The sequence below is a fragment of the Borostomias antarcticus genome, assembly GCF_949987555.1.
Source record: "Borostomias antarcticus genome assembly, chromosome: 1".
NCBI lineage: Eukaryota > Metazoa > Chordata > Actinopteri > Stomiiformes > Stomiidae > Borostomias > Borostomias antarcticus.
The window spans coordinates 54,319,947-54,337,326 of record NC_140234.1 but is presented as its reverse complement, the minus strand read 5'-3'; the positions used below and the strand labels follow the sequence as shown (position 1 = coordinate 54,337,326).

At 43.8% G+C, this 17,380-nt stretch overlaps 1 protein-coding gene across 1 annotated transcript; it reads right to left on the bottom strand.

The window, feature by feature from the left end:
* Positions 1 to 746: 746 nt before the first annotated feature.
* Positions 747 to 17,217, bottom strand: nkapd1 (NKAP domain containing 1; the record flags this gene model as incomplete). Its single annotated transcript, XM_084445983.1, has 5 exons — positions 747 to 1,800; positions 2,026 to 2,079; positions 14,997 to 15,137; positions 15,247 to 15,335; positions 17,149 to 17,217. The coding sequence occupies 5 exons, from the start codon at positions 17,215 to 17,217 to the stop codon at positions 1,431 to 1,433; spliced, it is 723 nt and encodes a 240-aa protein (XP_084302109.1). The 3' UTR covers positions 747 to 1,430.
* Positions 17,218 to 17,380: the final 163 nt, after the last annotated feature.

Below are 17,380 nucleotides of genomic sequence, written 5' to 3'. Positions count from 1 at the left end.
TACAAAAGTGAGCAATCCAATTGCTCAGCTTATCCATCTGGCAAAATGCCCCAGCTGAGTGTGGAATTCAAAGCTGACTGAGTACTGCAGCATAACGTCCACTAGGTGGAGACAATTGTCTATAATTGCAGAGTAGTAGACTACACTTCAACCGTGGCAGGCTTCTTAAATAATAAATTAATATGAGGTGTAATATGTGTGATTCTCATAATCATACAAGAAAATCTGTATGTTTTACAAAAGGTTGGGTATCCAGCTAATCCATCAGACAATTATGTATAGGCATATTTTGTATGCCAACACATGAATACAAGATGTTGGATACAGAGGCATTCAACTAACTTTTCCCTACGTTCTGACATACCACATCTACTAAGTACCAAACAAATGAACACTATGGAGGGCAACAGTACATCAGGGATGACAATTTCATGGCCTCAACTCTTAAGCTCGCCAAGACTTTGTGACATGAAGAGGTGAGTCACTACAGGGGGTTTGAGGCTTGGATCAATCACCCAGTATTTCACCAGAATACAATCATGTGGCTTCAAGACAAACAGATCATGAGGTCACACTGCCTTCATAATTGAATGAGGTGAATGAGAATCAAAAACAAGACACTTCCAGAATACACTTTTATTGACCATGACCACATCTTGCTCTTGACCAAATTATGACTACAATAAATTACAAAAGTTAAAATATAAATACAAAAAGCTGAAAACCTTATCATAATTGGCCAGGAAGACTGTGTAAAAAATCCATCTTTACATAATGTCAGATGCTGTACAGTGATCAAATTCAGATAAAAGAGCTCCGTGTGAGAGCATAGTCTAAGACAAGAAAACCCATTCTCTTCTTGGACAATAAAAGGCGACTGAGCCAAGTTCTTCATCGGGCAGTGGGGAAGATCCCTTTAGAATCCATCTTTGTGCAGACATACAATATGAACCTATGAACCAAACAACAGTTCACTCATTCCATTGTGTTCAGATCCCCTGCAGAAGAGGTGAGGTAATGCTGTGAAGCACGCCCCCGGGGGAAGACAACGCAGGTTTGTAGACGGCAGAACATAGTACAAGACCTGAGCAGCACTGCAGAGAAAAAGGATGAAATAAAGGGAAAACAACATACGTTTCTCCTGTCAGTACCTGAGCTGTGTGAAGCTGATGAACACAACCTAAGAGAGAGCTGATGGGATGTACTGGGAACACAGGTGTGATCCTGTGTTTCTGCGAGGTAATGAGAGGGATACTGTACGCCAGGAGGATAACGAGAAGGGTAATCCAGCCAAATATTTTTGACGTTTTGGTCTCTGTTGATATTCCATAAATAATCCAGCCAAAACCAGACAGAGGAAAAGAGCAGAGGACACGAGCAACTGAGTCTATGCCGCTTCCAGAAAACTGATTCAGTCATCAGAACTCCTCTCACTCTCCTCGTTGGTCTCTTTCCAGTTTTTCCTTCTTCTTCTTCTGTGGCTCCAGTCTGGACTCTGTGCCTCTGTGAAAGCCCCCTCCCTCCTCGTCGCTGTCCTCCGAGCTGCTTTCATCCTCTTTTCCTTTGCTTCTCCCTCTCTTCTTCCTCCCACGTTGGCTTTTGCTTCTTTTACTCCTGTGTTTCCCCCTGAGACTGTCGCTCTCCTCGCTCAACCCACCGGCCCTCTTCCTCTTTCTTTCCTCTTTCTTTTTTTTCTTCTTCTTGGAGGATTTCTTTGAGCGTTTAGTCTTGGCCGTTTCTGTGCTGTCCTTGGATTTTTTATTTTTCCTGTGCTTATTCTTGCCACCATCACCATTCTCTCTGAAGAGACAAAACAAAGCATTAGACAATGAAGATCTGCCAGACATGAATGCAGCTGGAATGCAGAAAAACAATACATTTCATCTATAACTAATAATATCAGTGAGCAATATAATAATGAGCAGCTCTATTCAGTGGTGCATAAAAGGAACATGAATAAATGAGGGATCACAGTGATTTATTCTACAGAAGCTTAATGTGCTCAGTCTCAGTTCCATGTCTTACCCTTCAATCTGGAACTCCTCAGGGTAAAGCTCTTTGAAACCGCTGTGTCCCCATCTGTGGTATTGCAACACAATATAATCAGGGGAATTGAGCTAAAAAAAGCCAACTTGTTATACTGCGGATAGAAGCACCAAAGTTGGTAAAGACACTCTCTCACCATCTCAGAAGGGGTGCCCAAAAATATGGACCCACTAAAGGCTTTTTAACAGGTGAAATCCAAAATGGCTGCCAGAAAAGACCCAAGATTCCTAAAAGGTGATATCATTTTTACATTATTGCTTATGTTCATTTTAGCTTTTACATTTATATTAAATAGACTAATATTAAAGCAAAGCATTTGCCCAAAATAACCCATAAAATCTTAAATACATTTTAGCCAGATTTAAACACTAAACAGTCTTCAAAAACTTGGAATGAGTTGACCTTCCAAATTAATCAGGGCTTAACTATCAATCAATAAAGGCTGTATATCATATTGATCTCCGAAGAGCAAAACCTCCTATCTGCATAGTTGGGTATCCTTAAAAAATAGCATTCTGAAAGAAAACAACACGTTTTTTTAGTTTCTCAAAAAAGTTAATTTTTCAGTTCCTGACTAAACTATAAATGTGATACGGGTACGACTTCGCAATCTGATTGGTTAAGAACCATTGTATATTCACGATGTACTGCGCCAATTATTACTGTCTGTCAAAACGGTAGTTCCATTTTGTGTAGCTAATCGTCTTTTGATTACATTACGGTTTCTCCTCAAGAACAATGGAAACGTTCAATGTCAATTTTGAGTTGTTCTATCCGCCCTGTAGCTTACCACTCAGGTTTATCGTCACCACTTTTGCAACTCGCAGTTGCACAGCAAAGGTAGGCTACACTTCGTTCATGCCTAGCTACAGTCATCCGAACTGCAATACTTTGCTGCACCTCGTGGCAACAACAGTGGCAGTAAAATAATTATTACAACCCGCAACCAGGGGCGCCATGCAACCCAATAAACCGAGGGGCAAGGGGCCAGGAAGCGATTTACTTCCAGAATTGTTGTTTTTTAGATTCAAACACGGAAACTCAGAAATCCCACATTTTCAACCCCTATTTTCAACGATGCAGTCAGAGTAACGACATTAAATATACAATCAATAAACAGCACTAAGCAAGTGAAGACCATTTCATTTCAACCCATATTACCAACCCGTGATACATTTATTCGATTCAAGGCACACCGAAAGACGGCTGCCCCAGTGGCACAATTGTTAGTGCAGCAGACTTGTAACACAAGGGTCAGGCCGGACAAGTTCAGAATTCTATAGTTTAGAATTCTATTAAATCGTTAAGAAGGAAAGACATTCTTTTATTTTATTATTAGTTGTAGTATTTCATTGTTTTTATTAAGTAACAACAACAATGGTACAAGTAGCCTATCCCTCAAGGTCTGTAGCTGTGCACTTTATAAAATAATTGATGTCCGATCTATAGGAAAACACCTATCTTCTATTGCTATAGCTATTCCTAGACTATCTCAGATCTCATAGGCTATTGTGTATTTGCTTAAGAAATCGTAACTATTCAATTCTATCTCAAACGGTCAGTCTGCATTTGAGTTTCTTTGTAGGTTGGTCAGGAGAATTTGTTTGGGTTGCTAGGGCTCATTGTTCGTCTTTTTTAAACTCCTTAGCAATGTGATAATTTTAGGAAATACCTTTCTTGGCGTAGTTCACTAAAATCGATATTAAGCGACTGAAATAGTAGGTATTTATCCCATAATGTTTCCTGATAATATAGCCATTATATAAAAGTAATAACTCACTCGAGTTATTGTGCTGGTTGGTTGTGCTATGACCGCAGCACAACCTGTGGTATATTGGCCATACACCACACCCTCTCATGAGTTATTGATTCAGTAATATAATAGCTATTTTAACTATGCTAAAGCAAGGCCTACCTTTTGATTGGATTCGATTAGATTTTGGGGGTTGAATTTTAAAGGCACATCATCTCAAGGAGTATGATGAAAAAATCCCAGAGGATAGCACTTGAAAGCGTGACTAAAAACACATTTCCAAAGTGGTCCTCGATGATGATACCTGGATATGAATGCAGAGGAGGCTCGTTCATAGAGGACAGGGAGGATGGTCCTCCCCAATAAAGTAAAAAACTAAATAATAAATAAATAAATAAATGAATTCAAATTGCATTCAAAACAATTTCTAAGCATCTAGGATACACAAAACCCTAATGCCAATGTTAAAGTCTCAACATGCTGAGGTGTAGGGAGGTTGAGTGGCTCCCGTCCTCCATACAGCTCCATAGACTGTCATTCAAATGCACCCTAACTATCCAAAAATGCACCGTCCTATCTTTTCCATGTTACATTCAAACTCATTCAAACCTTTATTTAAACTCGAAAGGACACTGAGGTACATGCACCTCATTTACAGCATCAACAAGTGAACAATGCACACATCAAATAAACATCACATCACACATCAAATAAAACAATTACAACTCGATTCACCAAAGACAGAGATCATGTTTTTAAACTCTGTGATTGAAGGGAGAACCTCCATCTTCATCCACTATGCCCCCAGACTGTGGAACACTCTGCCAGAGAGCCTCAGATTGACTGAGACCCTGGAGACGTTCAAGCGAGACCTCAAAACGTATCTATTTAATCTCGCCTTTTAAACACCTCGCTGTATTGTCTGTTGTTGTTTTGATCTGTCTGTTATTGTTTCATGTCGTGTTTCTGTAAAGCACATTGTGTTGCAATTTGCAGGAAATGTGCTATATAAATAAAGTATTGATTGATTGATCTTCAACCGAGTCTGAATGTCATTCCAAGACTTTGGAGCAGCATACGAGAACGCTGTCCTGCCAAGCTCTGTATTAGCTCGAGGGACCTTAAAAACAAGCCAGTTACTGGAACGAGTCCGATAGGAAGGAACGTTCCAGTCCAGTAGGGTGGCAATATAAGGGGGTAGTCTACCAAATTGACTGCTAGGGAGTACATCCTCTGTAAGCCCAATGGGCCAATCATTGGTCGGGATAAAATAATAACATACTGTATATCAAATTAGAAGTAGAGGGAGGGTCATGGGATGTGCATGATTGAAAAAGATTAATACAATGTGCACATTGCAAACTAAACTACTAAATATAACTTAAAAAATACATTTGTCCATAGAGGCAGAGAAGATGTACAAATTGTTTGTTTTCTGATTCAGATGACCATTTTCCTTTCTTTTATCAAGCAGACAGCTAGCTACTTGCGTTAGCCAGCAACAGTTAGCTTGTTGTAATTAGGGTTGTCCTGAATACCATTTTACAAGCTTCAGAGTACTCGTTGGTGAGAACAAGCGAATAGCGAATAGTATTCGTTCTCAACCCCTGGTGGCAGCATTGCATAGTCTATATCTACCGGTGACCTGCCGTGCAATGCGCCAGACAGTCATTCCCTTGTTCAACTTTTGCCTTCTTCTACTTGTAGATGGTTGCTAGATTGTTTAGCTCGCTAGCTGAGTGTTTGTGATTTAATCACATGGGTTTATATGGCTTGTGACTGTCAGTTTGCCCAAGTTTAGGTCTCACTTTCATGTTCTGACAAGTAGCCTAAGGTTTCATTTTCGCATTCTGGCTAGATCCATCGACTCTTTAAAACCACTTGCAATTCTTTTTTTTCTTCAAAAATCTATTTTGTACCACAATAAACTAGAGGCTGATAATAGCGTACCAAAATCAATCAAAACTCGAAAAGTCTAAAAAAAAATAATCGGGGATTGTTTGCTACCAAATGTAGGCTACATCATCCTATTCCATCTTTGCTCACTCCAACTCTGTGTGGCAGCAGGGGAGCAGAGGAGAGACAGAGCCTAAAATGCTAAAAGGCGAAAAAGCTTCTGAAATTGACAGCTATAACCAAGCTACTAGCTTGCTATTTAGCAAGCATATATTATTTTTCCTTTGTAAACGCTACACAAGCACGTTGGTGGGGAGAGAGTTGGACCGACAGACCCGTAGAGAGTGTTTTGAGGGAGAAAACACAAACAAGATTATGCTTTATTTATTTCAGCCGTGTGTGCCCTGCTCCTAATACGTTCACCTCATGTGTACAATAATAGTGTCCCATTATGCCTAATTTTGTGTGTGGCCCTATATCCACTACTGAAAACTGTGAGCTCCTCCTGAGTGATAACACAGAAGGGCACTGGTTACAAACTGCACACAAGTTCTAGCTTGTGTGCAGTTAGGTTAGGTACTATTTCTTTGACCACTCAAACAAATCCATACCGACCTTCTGCCACGGGCGGTCTGGGGCTGGAGTGGGCAACAGTGGTTCACAGTGTTTTTGACATAGCTCACACCTCTCCAACATTTGGCCTATCTGAGCAGAGATGCCATGCCACCATACAGACTCTTTAGCTCTGGCTCTGCATTTTGAAATCCCCTGATGTCCTACATGTAAACGCTGTAGAACATCCGCTCTCAGGGGGGTTGGTATCACAAGTCTCTCACCTTTCATCAGAAGGCCGTGGGCGAGGTGAAACTCCATTCTGGCCTGCCAGTACAGCTTAATGTATGGATCTAGTTTGCATTTATCTGGCCACCCTGTGAGACAGTGTTGTCACTTTTTTGCACACTTCATCCTCTTTCTGCGCCGTCCTCATCTCCTCCAGCCTTTTGTCTGTGGCCGGGAGACAAGTCACAAGACAGTCTATGAAAACCTCTACTTCTTTCTCCAGCTGAAGATCTCCTGCAGAGGGCAGACCTCCCATTGAGGCTCTGGACAGGGCATCTGCTGTGACAGGTTCTTCCCTGGAATGTGAATGATGTCGAATGAGAACCGCAGCAGCCGCAGGCGAAATCTCAGGATCCGCGGTGGAAGATCATCCAAGCCTCTCGTGCTCAGCAGAGGAACCAGGGGCTTATGATCTGTCACCAGTGTGAAGTGTAGACCCAGAAGGTATGATGTGAGTCTTTCACACGCCCACTTGACCGCAAGCGCCTCCTTTTCGATTTGCGCATAGCGCTTTTCTGTGTCGGTTAGTCCTCTCGAAATGTACGTCACTGGTCGCCACGAGCCATCAGCCTGTTTCTGTGTGAGGACGGCCCCAATACCGTATGGCGATGCATCGGCGGCAACCCTCGTGTCAGCTGTGTTGGAATACTGAGCGAGCACTTCCGGAGAGCTTAGTATGTCTTTCAGTTTCAGAAAAGCTGTCTCCTGGGACTCTGCCCATATCAATTAATTTCTCTCTTTCTGTAGTTCTTTCAGCAGTGTGGTTATTGTGGCCAGTTGAGGCATAAACTTTGCGAGATAGTTGGCCATGCCCATGAGACGCCGCACATCCTCCACACACATAGGCTGTGGCAGCTGTTGGATTGCCTTTACTTTATTCGGGTCGGGCTCAATGACGTTTGCGGAAACTTTGTGGCCCACAAACATAATTTCTTCTTTAGCAAACTCACATTTCTCGTTCAGAGTGAGGCCCTCCTGTTGAAACTTCTGGAGCACACGGTGCAGTCTCTGGTCGTGCTCCTGTCTGTCCTGCCATATACCAGAACATCATCCGCATGACAGATTATTCCATCAAAATCTTCCAGCATCTGAGACATTCTCCTCGGAAAATGCTCAGGAGCAGATGCTATGCCGAAAGGAAGTCGGTTGAATTGGTATCTCCCAAACGGAGTGATGAAGGTCGTGAGGGGACGTGACTCTGGTGGGATATAGGGATTTGCCAAAATCCAAATCGGGCATCTAGTTTTGTGAACACTTTAGCATCTTTCATCATTGCTAGTGTTTGATCCACTGCAGGGAGGATGTGGTGTTCCCTTTTCACTACTGCATTCAAGGCTGTGAGGTCGACACATATCCTGGGTGGCTTCTTTCCCGGTTTTGGGACGACAATTATTCATGAACACCACCCTGTTGGCTCAGTGACTTTAGAGATGACTCCCATCTCTTCCATTCTGTTCAACTCTGTATGCACTGCCTCTCTGAGGGGCAGAGGAACCCTTCGGGGGGCGGAGAGGGCAATGGGTGTGGCCCCCTGTTCTAGCTCTATGTGGTAAGGCTCTTTTAGCTTGCCTAAACCCTGAAAAACCTCTGGATAAGCTGCTCTGAGGTCTGTCTCAGTCCCTATGACTGTCTACTCTGTAGCCCCAGGGCCTCACAAGCTGGTCTGCTTAACAGTGGCTGTTCTAGCCCTGACACAAGGTATATATTCTGTGAGGTACTGTGCCCTCTTGCTGCTATTTCTGCCTTAAAGCAGCCTTTTACTTTAAGTGGGTACCTACTTGGCCCTAGCAATGCCTTTTTCGGCTTCTGCAGCTCACCATCTCATTCTGGTTTGTATAGACTCGGGAATAGATGTAACGTCTGCTCCAGTGTCGAGTTTGAAATTGACTGTGCGGTGTTTGAAATTTACTGTCTCACCATTTATCTTGACATTCTCTCTCCATGGTTCAGACATCTCCGTCCCTATTTATCCCAGGAATGCATATTCGTCACTGTCTGTGTCATCTTGGTTTTCTATGACCTCACGTAGCCCTACTGCTTCACCTGAACGACAAACTACAGCAAAGTGACCCTTTTTCTGACACTTATGACATTCTACATCTCTAGCTGGGCAATCCCTCCACGAGTGTTTATTCTTTTGACCACACCAGCCGCACTCTTTCTCACCCTGTCTATCTGGCCTTTGTCCCTTCTTTGACTGTTGCCATGTCTGTTTCTTTGCATTTCCATATTTGTCCTTATGGTGTCCATGTTTTATATTATGTCCTCTGCTGCACTGCTGTGCAGTATTGTAAAGCTGTTTCTTCAGTTTCACTCGGCCTGACGTTTTGTATGGCTTTTGCGAGTGTTAAAGCCTCTGGAAACTTGGCTTGAAATAGTAAAAATGCATATATGATATCAAATGTTAGTGTCTCTTTAAGCATCCACAAAAATCTGAGTTAAAATAAACGTTCAGAACCCTTCGAAAAAAGTGTTAAAAAACGGCTCATTTTGCTCTCTAGACCATTTCTCAGGAATGTGTGGGCGCGTCAGATCAGGATTTGATTGACATTTTGATCCGCCAATGACAAACAATCTCATCAAAACTAGCAACGCACTATGCACAGCAACTAAAAGTACCGCCGTATGTTTGAGCCGTCAGATACTCAATTCTCAGAGGATGCAGAAATACAGTAGAAGCCCCAGAATCTCCAAATAATTCATTTTAATCGATCACTGAATGGTGAGTTCCAAAATGCTTTTCTATCCATTAGTAGAATTAGTTAGCCACAGCTAGTTCTAACCATACTAGCTAGCGCTAACATTATTAGGCTGATAAGCAGCTACAAAGCACTGAGTTGGCAAGCTAACAATGTTAGATTTCTTTAGAAAAAGGTGAGGTTAACAATAAACGTGGAACATTTACTTAAACTTTATCATTAGCAAGTAACTTACATGATCGATCTCTAGGCTCTGGGCATCGGGGAGAGGCTGACGTGGAGGGAGAGAGGGTACTGCTCCAGCTACAAGACATAGCCGTTGTGCAAAACCCATGGCTTTCTGGCAGAATTTAATGAATGAGCGCAGCATATGAAGGTATGTTTCCGGACTGCTCCACCACGGCTCACCAAAAACGCGGTCCACTGTTTCTCTAAATCCAACACAGTTGGAAAACGAAAGAATGACTTGTTGTCATCTCACCGATGAGCACCCAGGGACAGCACAAACAATCATGATGGTGCACAGGGTGGGGAGATAGAGGATAGATAAAAATAGATACCGGTAGATGGATAGATAAAAAATAGACAAAGATACTAGGCTGGATCAAATATGTTAGCTAACTGCAAATTTGCTGTCGACGAGGCAGATTTAGTGGGGAGGTAGGACCTACTAACGTGCATTTTTTAATGATTGGATCTCGGATATAATGACGTCACATTAAACGAATTAAACAACCCCCATTTCAAACCCACTGTCAGGAATGTTACAAAAACTTAAATGAGAATATTTCGAATTTTTATAGAAAGTAATTGCTAATACTTGTACATGTTGTTTATTATGTACATAATACACTAAATTACATAGTTAGAAGACTTTTGTGGTTTTGAGTTTCCAGAGGCTTTAAGTCCGAGTCCATTTGTAGCCGTTCTGACAGCTTTTTGTCTTTTATCCCAACTACAATTCTGTCCCTTATGAGTTCGTCTTTCAGCACTCCAAAGCCACAATGTTCTGCAAGCTTGTGTACAGCTGTGATGTATGCTTCTGCCCTCTCTCCGTCCTGTTGACGTCTTGAATTAAACTGTGCTCTTTCGAAAATGACATTGTGTTTTCCTATGTAGTGCTGCTCAAACGCTGCTTTGACAGCCACATATTTCTTTTTGTCTGCATCAGTCAAAGGTAAAACGTCCAACACATCATCATCAGCGTCTCCCATTGCAAACAGGAGTGAATTCACCTGATATTCTTCTTCTTTTCCATCCAGAGCCGTAGCAATACGAAACCTCTCGAATCGTCTGATCCATCTTGGCAAGTCTGCCGGACTGGAAAAGTCAAACAGCTCTGGGGGGTTTATTTGTACAGACGTCGCCATCGCTGTCGTTATTTCCCGCGTTTCTTCACGTTCAGGATCCGAACTTTCCGATGCGTCGTCACTCTGCACTTCCCCCTCAGTTCCGCACGTTTGTCACTTTCTGCTGAGCGATCTATCAACGTCTGCCGGCAGTCTTTTCCGGTCTAAAAACAGCACAAAAACTTCTTGCGACACTTCCAGTTCGCCACTTCTGACACCATGTATAAAGAGGATGAGGGACACCGTGGACTTATGTTAACATCAGCGTTTACTTGTCTGACCGGAAGCCGTAGCCGGAACATACATAACCCCTGTGGGGAGCAGAGCGTTATGGGAGCAGTAGTCCTACTACTACAGGTTAGATGTGTTCACATGGCAATTAGGACAAAGCAAATAAACGACAGGTTTACGGAGCGAGGCAGACACCTTCTCGTGGTGCCCCCCGTCAGTAGCTGCGATTAATCACCGTAAGCGAAGAAAAGTCTGCCAACTGAGGGCCACCACCCGGGCTGGTGTTCGGCTGCCACAGGCGGGGAGAGCAGCCGGCGGAGCCTGCTCTGCCGGCTCCAAACCCAGAATTATGCAGCTGAACTCCGAAGGGCTCACCCCAGTAAGATCAACGTCATCGAGCACCTGGCCTGCACCACCAAGGCCCTCGTCATCCTCCTCCAGGAGACCCACTGCGTAACAGCTATGCTGGCAACTTCAATTGTCAGCACGAGGATTGGGGGTACAGCACCAATACATCCAACGGAGAAAACCTGGCTGCTTGGGCAGCTAACAACAGCCTGGCCCTGTTGTACGATCCCAAAGGCGCAGCAACATGGACGAGGCATACCGGGAACTCTGTGGCATGCTGGTGAAAGCGGCTAAAAAAAATTCATCCCACGATGACATTGCAATAGCTACAAACTGTGTTGGGATGCGGAGTGTGAGAGTCTCTACTGTGCCTTCCTCCGGACCCCCCAGGAGCCGAGTCAGACAGACTTGCCTCAGCCCTGCCGTCTAGACTCAGCCGAAGGAGACAAGAGCGCTGGGAAGAGGCCATTAACATCCTTAACAACCTCACTGGTAGGTCTACACACTTCCCCGGCCACTGACTCACCACCGGTTGACTCACCACTGGTAGCGGACAGCAAAACAGGTTGCGACGCCTTAAGAAAGGCGTCCCCCAGGGATCTGTCCTGGCCCCCCCTCCTTTATAACATCTACACCTACGACATGCCGATCACAGTCTCCAGGAAGTATGCCTGTGCAGACGACCGTGCGCTGGTGTACTCAGCTGGAGACTGGCAGGCCGTGGAGGAGACCTTGAGCCAGGACATGCAGACACTAGCAGCATACCTCCGGAAATGGAAATTGAAGCTCAGCAAGGCAAAGACGGTGTCGCCGGCCTTCCACCTTAATAACAAGGAAGCCAAACGTGAGCTCCGAGTGCACATCGATGGAACACTCCTGCCATGCAGCGCCGAACCAACCTACCTTGGCGTAACATTGCACAGGTCGCTCACGTTCCACTGACACATCCGAGTCACTGCGCAAGAAGTTAACAGCTCGTGTGGCATTGATGAGGTGACTGGTCCGATCAGGCTGGGGCGTCAGGGCAAAAACACTGTGTAAAGCAGCCCTATCCCTGGTCTACACAACCAGTGAATACTGCGCACCGGTTTGGTGCCGCAGCGCTCACACCTCATCGACCCACCTATCAACGAAGCCTTGTGCATCGTGATGGGATGCATGCGTCCCACTCCTGTGGACAACCTTCCCATCCTTGCAGGCATTCAGCCCACTGGCCTCCGCCGCACAGGAACCACAGCACGTCTCGCTTGCCAGGCTGTGGAGCCTAACCATCTGCTTCACGACAGGCTCACTGTAACAGCGGAGCCTCCCCCGCGTCTCAAGTCGAGACACCCTTTTGGGCCTGCCGCACGGGATCTCCTGCAGCAATGCAGAGATCTTAACATCAGCGAGGCAGGATGGGTGGACCACACCTGGCATTCGGAGTGGGAGGCAAACACCTCCAGACTCCGTGATTTCACCCCGGCCGCCGGTCCTTCCCCTCCCGGGATGGACTTACCCAGACCGGCGTGGGTGAGGCTTATTCGCCTCCCGACTGGCATCGGCCGCTTCCGCTCATCGATGCACATATGGGGCTTGGTATCCAGTGTGGCATGCGAGTGTGTTGCCGAGGAACAAAGGTGTGCCTGGATATATAGCCCGGATGACCCCTCACCAAGGCTCGGGGTGATAAAAGGATAGCCCCTCAGCCCCGAGCCTGGGGGGGAGAGAAACATTGAAACCCACACAAAGAACTACAGGTATGAATACGCCCTAAACACCGTGCACTTAAACCGCTTTGTGATTGGTCCGAATTTTGGAAGTTTAGATTTCGCCCAGACAAAAATACCCCCTGCAGCAGGTTAATAGATTTAGTTGCTATTCTCTGGTTGATATACCCGTGTTCAGTATATGAACAACAGTGAGTTTTTGAGTTATATTATACAACTGAGGTGTACAGTACTTTTCGTTAGTCAAATAATTTAGGCAAGATGGGATGCCTGTAGACATTGATTTCAATGATTGTGGTACAGTTGAAGCTTTTGAGGAAAATAAAGCCAAGTGGCACAAACCATGCCATCTGAAATTTTCATTCACCAAGTTGGAGAACTTGAGAATGTGTCAGTCTGAACAAGAAAAAAAGAAAAAATAGAAAACATCACTCCATTGATGAAGACTTCGGTGATCAAAGCACCAATCCATTTTAAATACATGCCCAAGTGAATACCTGTTCTGCTCTTTGAAGACATCTGAGTCATGACTAGATCATGTCCCTCAAATGAGACCTCATAATGCATTTTAGAAGCTTGTTATTTGTCATTACCTGATGACAAATGTTACCAACCTTGACATTTAAGTGATCCCACTTTGGTGCGTCATAGGTCAATTGCCAACTGACAACCATTTGGAATTTCTTCAATAGCTCACTTCCTGTTTAAGAGTTTTGGGGGGCAACCCTTCTAGGATATATTAGGATCACTTAACACACAAACCAAATTATATGTTTTTATGAGGTCCTTTCTGTGCTTTAAGTCACTTGCTAACTGTTTAGTCAGCCATTTTGAATTTCTTCTATAGACCAGAGCAATCATCCAGTAACTTTAAAGCTGTGGTTATGATTACTGCCCCTTTTTGGGTGAACAACTTTCAAAAGGAACAGTGTCAAGTTCAAATGGGTGGCAAGTTCCGCCTCGCCTCCGCCTAACCCCAACCCCAAAAAGAGGGTGTCTGCCTGCATGTATTTCCTATTTACTACAATTTGATGTCACAGTACTCTGGTCTATAAGTCACTTCCTGTTTAAATATTTTTGGGCACCCCTTCAAGGATGTTTTAGGATTACCGAAGAAACCTGTGTGCCAAATTGCATGCTTTTATGAAGTCCTTTAGGTTTTTGAGTCAACTGACAACTGTTTAGGCAGCCATTTTGAATTTCTTCAGTAATTCACTTCCTGTTTAAGATGTTCTTGTGAACCCCTTCGAAGATGTCTTCGGATCACCCAAGGGACAGGCATGTGTCAAATTTAATACTTTTATGATTATTTAGATGCTTTTTGAGTCAACTGACAACTGTTTAGGTGATCATTTTGAAATTCTTCAATAACTCACTGCTGTTTAAGATTTTTTGGGCACCCCTTCGAAGATGTCTTCGGATCACCCAAGGGACATATGTGTCAAATGTCATGCTTCTATCCACCACAACGACTTTTCGTATAATTCTCCCTACTAATAGCATTAACGAGATTCACCATTCACACTTACGGAGATACGCCTGAGTACATAAAGCAGATTGCTTCACTTTCCTAATGCTCTAGCTAGATAAATGTTACAGCATCTGGGAGATTACTCCTTAGTAGTCTACACTACGCCTGTGAAATATTGCACTAGGGCTGTCAAAAGTGCCATGAAATTGAGTTCGAATATATTCTAATAAATTTAGAATGAGTTCAAACGATATTCGAATTTGTTAAAAAAAAAAAAAAAAATCATGAATTATATATTATAATTATATTATATTACTATTATTATATAGCCTAATAAAATAACCCTTGACTGCAATATCGTACTGTGATCACTGTTACCCATCGCTGAGGTATTAACTTTCATCTTTCGATAAGGTGCTGGGTCTGGATTATTGGATTATTGCCCCTAAAAAAAATTTAGCCTATAAATGTTTAGCCTACTTATTCAATAACCTACAAGTGTATTAATATTACAATATTCAAACTCTCAAATTTAGGTTCTTCTTTAGGTTCGTCAGCTTCTTTAAAAAAAAAAAAAAAATATCCGCCTTTTTTTTTTTTGACAGCCCTACATTGCACACACCCCAAAATAGCTAAGGTGTAAAAGGTTAGTACCTGTCAGGATCATTGGCCTCAAATTCATACAGTTTGCTAGTCCAGTAGCGAGCCTCACGTTCATCCTGGCTCAAGCTACGTTTTTGGCTCCCGAACCGGTCTCTGGATTCACCATCCAGACGATCACAATGCATGTGGCCCCTGTCATACAAAGATAACTCTCAGTCCACACTCATTCTGACATTTACAAAGCATACTTATGAAGCATGTCTGAACATCCACAAGGTTAATATGTGACAAGTGACAAGACCTGTTTATATGCATGGTTGGCATCTGTCTGTGGCATGAGGTCTGCTTCTCCATGTCCCTCATCTTCCACATCTCTGACTCCTCCTGGATCTGAAACACCAACAAACAGTGAATACAGCAATTAGAACACAGACTCACGAGTGTGTGTGCATGTGACACCGACTTGGACTGCAAGGAATCTGGGTGTGACCCTGGATGACCAAGTGTCATCCTCGGTACATATCACATTCGTTACACACTCTTGCAGATTCCTGTTCTACATCATCAGGAGGATTCACCCTTTCCTCACTGACGAAACAGCACAGGTGCTCATCCAGGCTCTTGTCCCGTTCCGCCTGGATTACTACAACTCCCTCCCTGCTGGGGCCCTGGCGTCAGCCATTCAACCTCTAGCCATTCAACCTCAAACCTCTGCTTTGCTAATATAGTGTCACATCTCCTTCCCATAGGTGAGAGGGGGTAAACTGTGTTCCGGGGCACTTCTTACCTATTTCCTTATGTCATATGTCAAATGTGAAGGTATCCACATGCTCCTCCTACTTTGAAAGACTGTGACTAACATTTTCAATGCGACTGATTCTTCTTCAGCTTTTCTCGTGTTACTGGCAGACTTGGTTCCCGGTACTGCCAGTAACGTGAGAAAAGCCGAAGAAGGGGTCGCATTGAAAATGTTAGTCACACACAGTCTGCCAAAGAATCAGATTTAAACAGTTATTTCACCCCGGCCTATCATTTTTACACCCCGTTTTTGTTACAGACATCTGTAGGAGCATGTGGATACATTCACATTTGAGATGCGACATCAGGAAATAGGTAAGAAGTGCCCCGGAACACCGTTTATGCTCTTTCTCCTATGGGAAGGATGTGTGACGCTATATTAGCGAAGCAGCATACATATAGTATCATATATGGGGCCATTCAACGTCTAGAGCAGGGGTGTCAAACTCTGGCCCGCGGGCCAAATTTGGCCCGCAGTGTAATTATAATTGGCCCGCGAGGCAATACCAAATGACTGAGCTGGCCCGCCAGTATTATACAGCGCATTCACCGCTAATACTACAAATCCCATAATGCTCTGCTGTTGTTTTGGCGCGTCAATCAAGACAGGACCCAGAAACGCCCTCTCTTCTGTGACAATAGTCATAGCAATCTCATACTACAACTGTAACCGTGTTACCCCTTCTTAAAAATGGCGAAAAGAAAGGCAGAAAACAGAAGCTTTACGTTATGTAACGTCTCACTGTGATAGAGACACCTGTGTTGACCTAGCCGGCCGCTGTGTTTGCTCTGTTCCTGTTCATTCAATCCTGTCTGCCTTCTTGCCGGCCTGTCTGTCTGCATGCCGGCTGTCTGTCTGTCTGCCTGGCTGTAGGACAGTCAGGGTTTTACAAGCTTCTCTACTGAGCACTGGAGCACCAACACTTGTGTCTGAGGGCGTATTCACATATGTTAGTGCACACCATTGATGCGCACCAAAAGCAAAAGTGATAAGTGCATATTCAATGTTAAAGCAAAACTTGTTTGGGTCCATATTAAAATTTTCATTTGTTCAATGTTGGCCCGCGACTTTGTTCAAGTTTTAAAATTTGGCCCACTGTGTATTTGAGTTTGACACCCCTGGTCTAGAGCTTGTCCAGAAAGCTGCAGTTCGCCTGGTGTTCAATCACCCCAACCTCTCCCACACTTCCCTTCTCCACCGTCTACAGTCTCCCTGTAGCAGCTCGTATTCCAGTTTAAAACTCTGGTACTAGTCTACAAGGTAATGACAGGAACAGCTCCCTCCTACCTCCACGACTACCTACGTTGTAAATCGCTTTTGGATTAAAAAACAAAAAAAGTATGCTATGACTGTAATATAACGTGTGAAAGAAAGGGAGAGGAAGAGAGGCAAGACAAAACAAACCTTATTGTGAGCATCTGTATGGCGGATTACATTTCTGAGCAGAACCTTCCCCATCGGTACGCGGGCCATGATGACCTATGCAGATAATATGTAGATAAATACACGAAGTTACAAACATTTGATTTACCCTAACGTTGGCTACAATTAGCTATTTTAGCTAAACCAAGGCTACGTTACTAGCTAGCTAACGTTAGTAGGATATGTTTGTAAAGCCTTGGCTTCAAAAAATGGG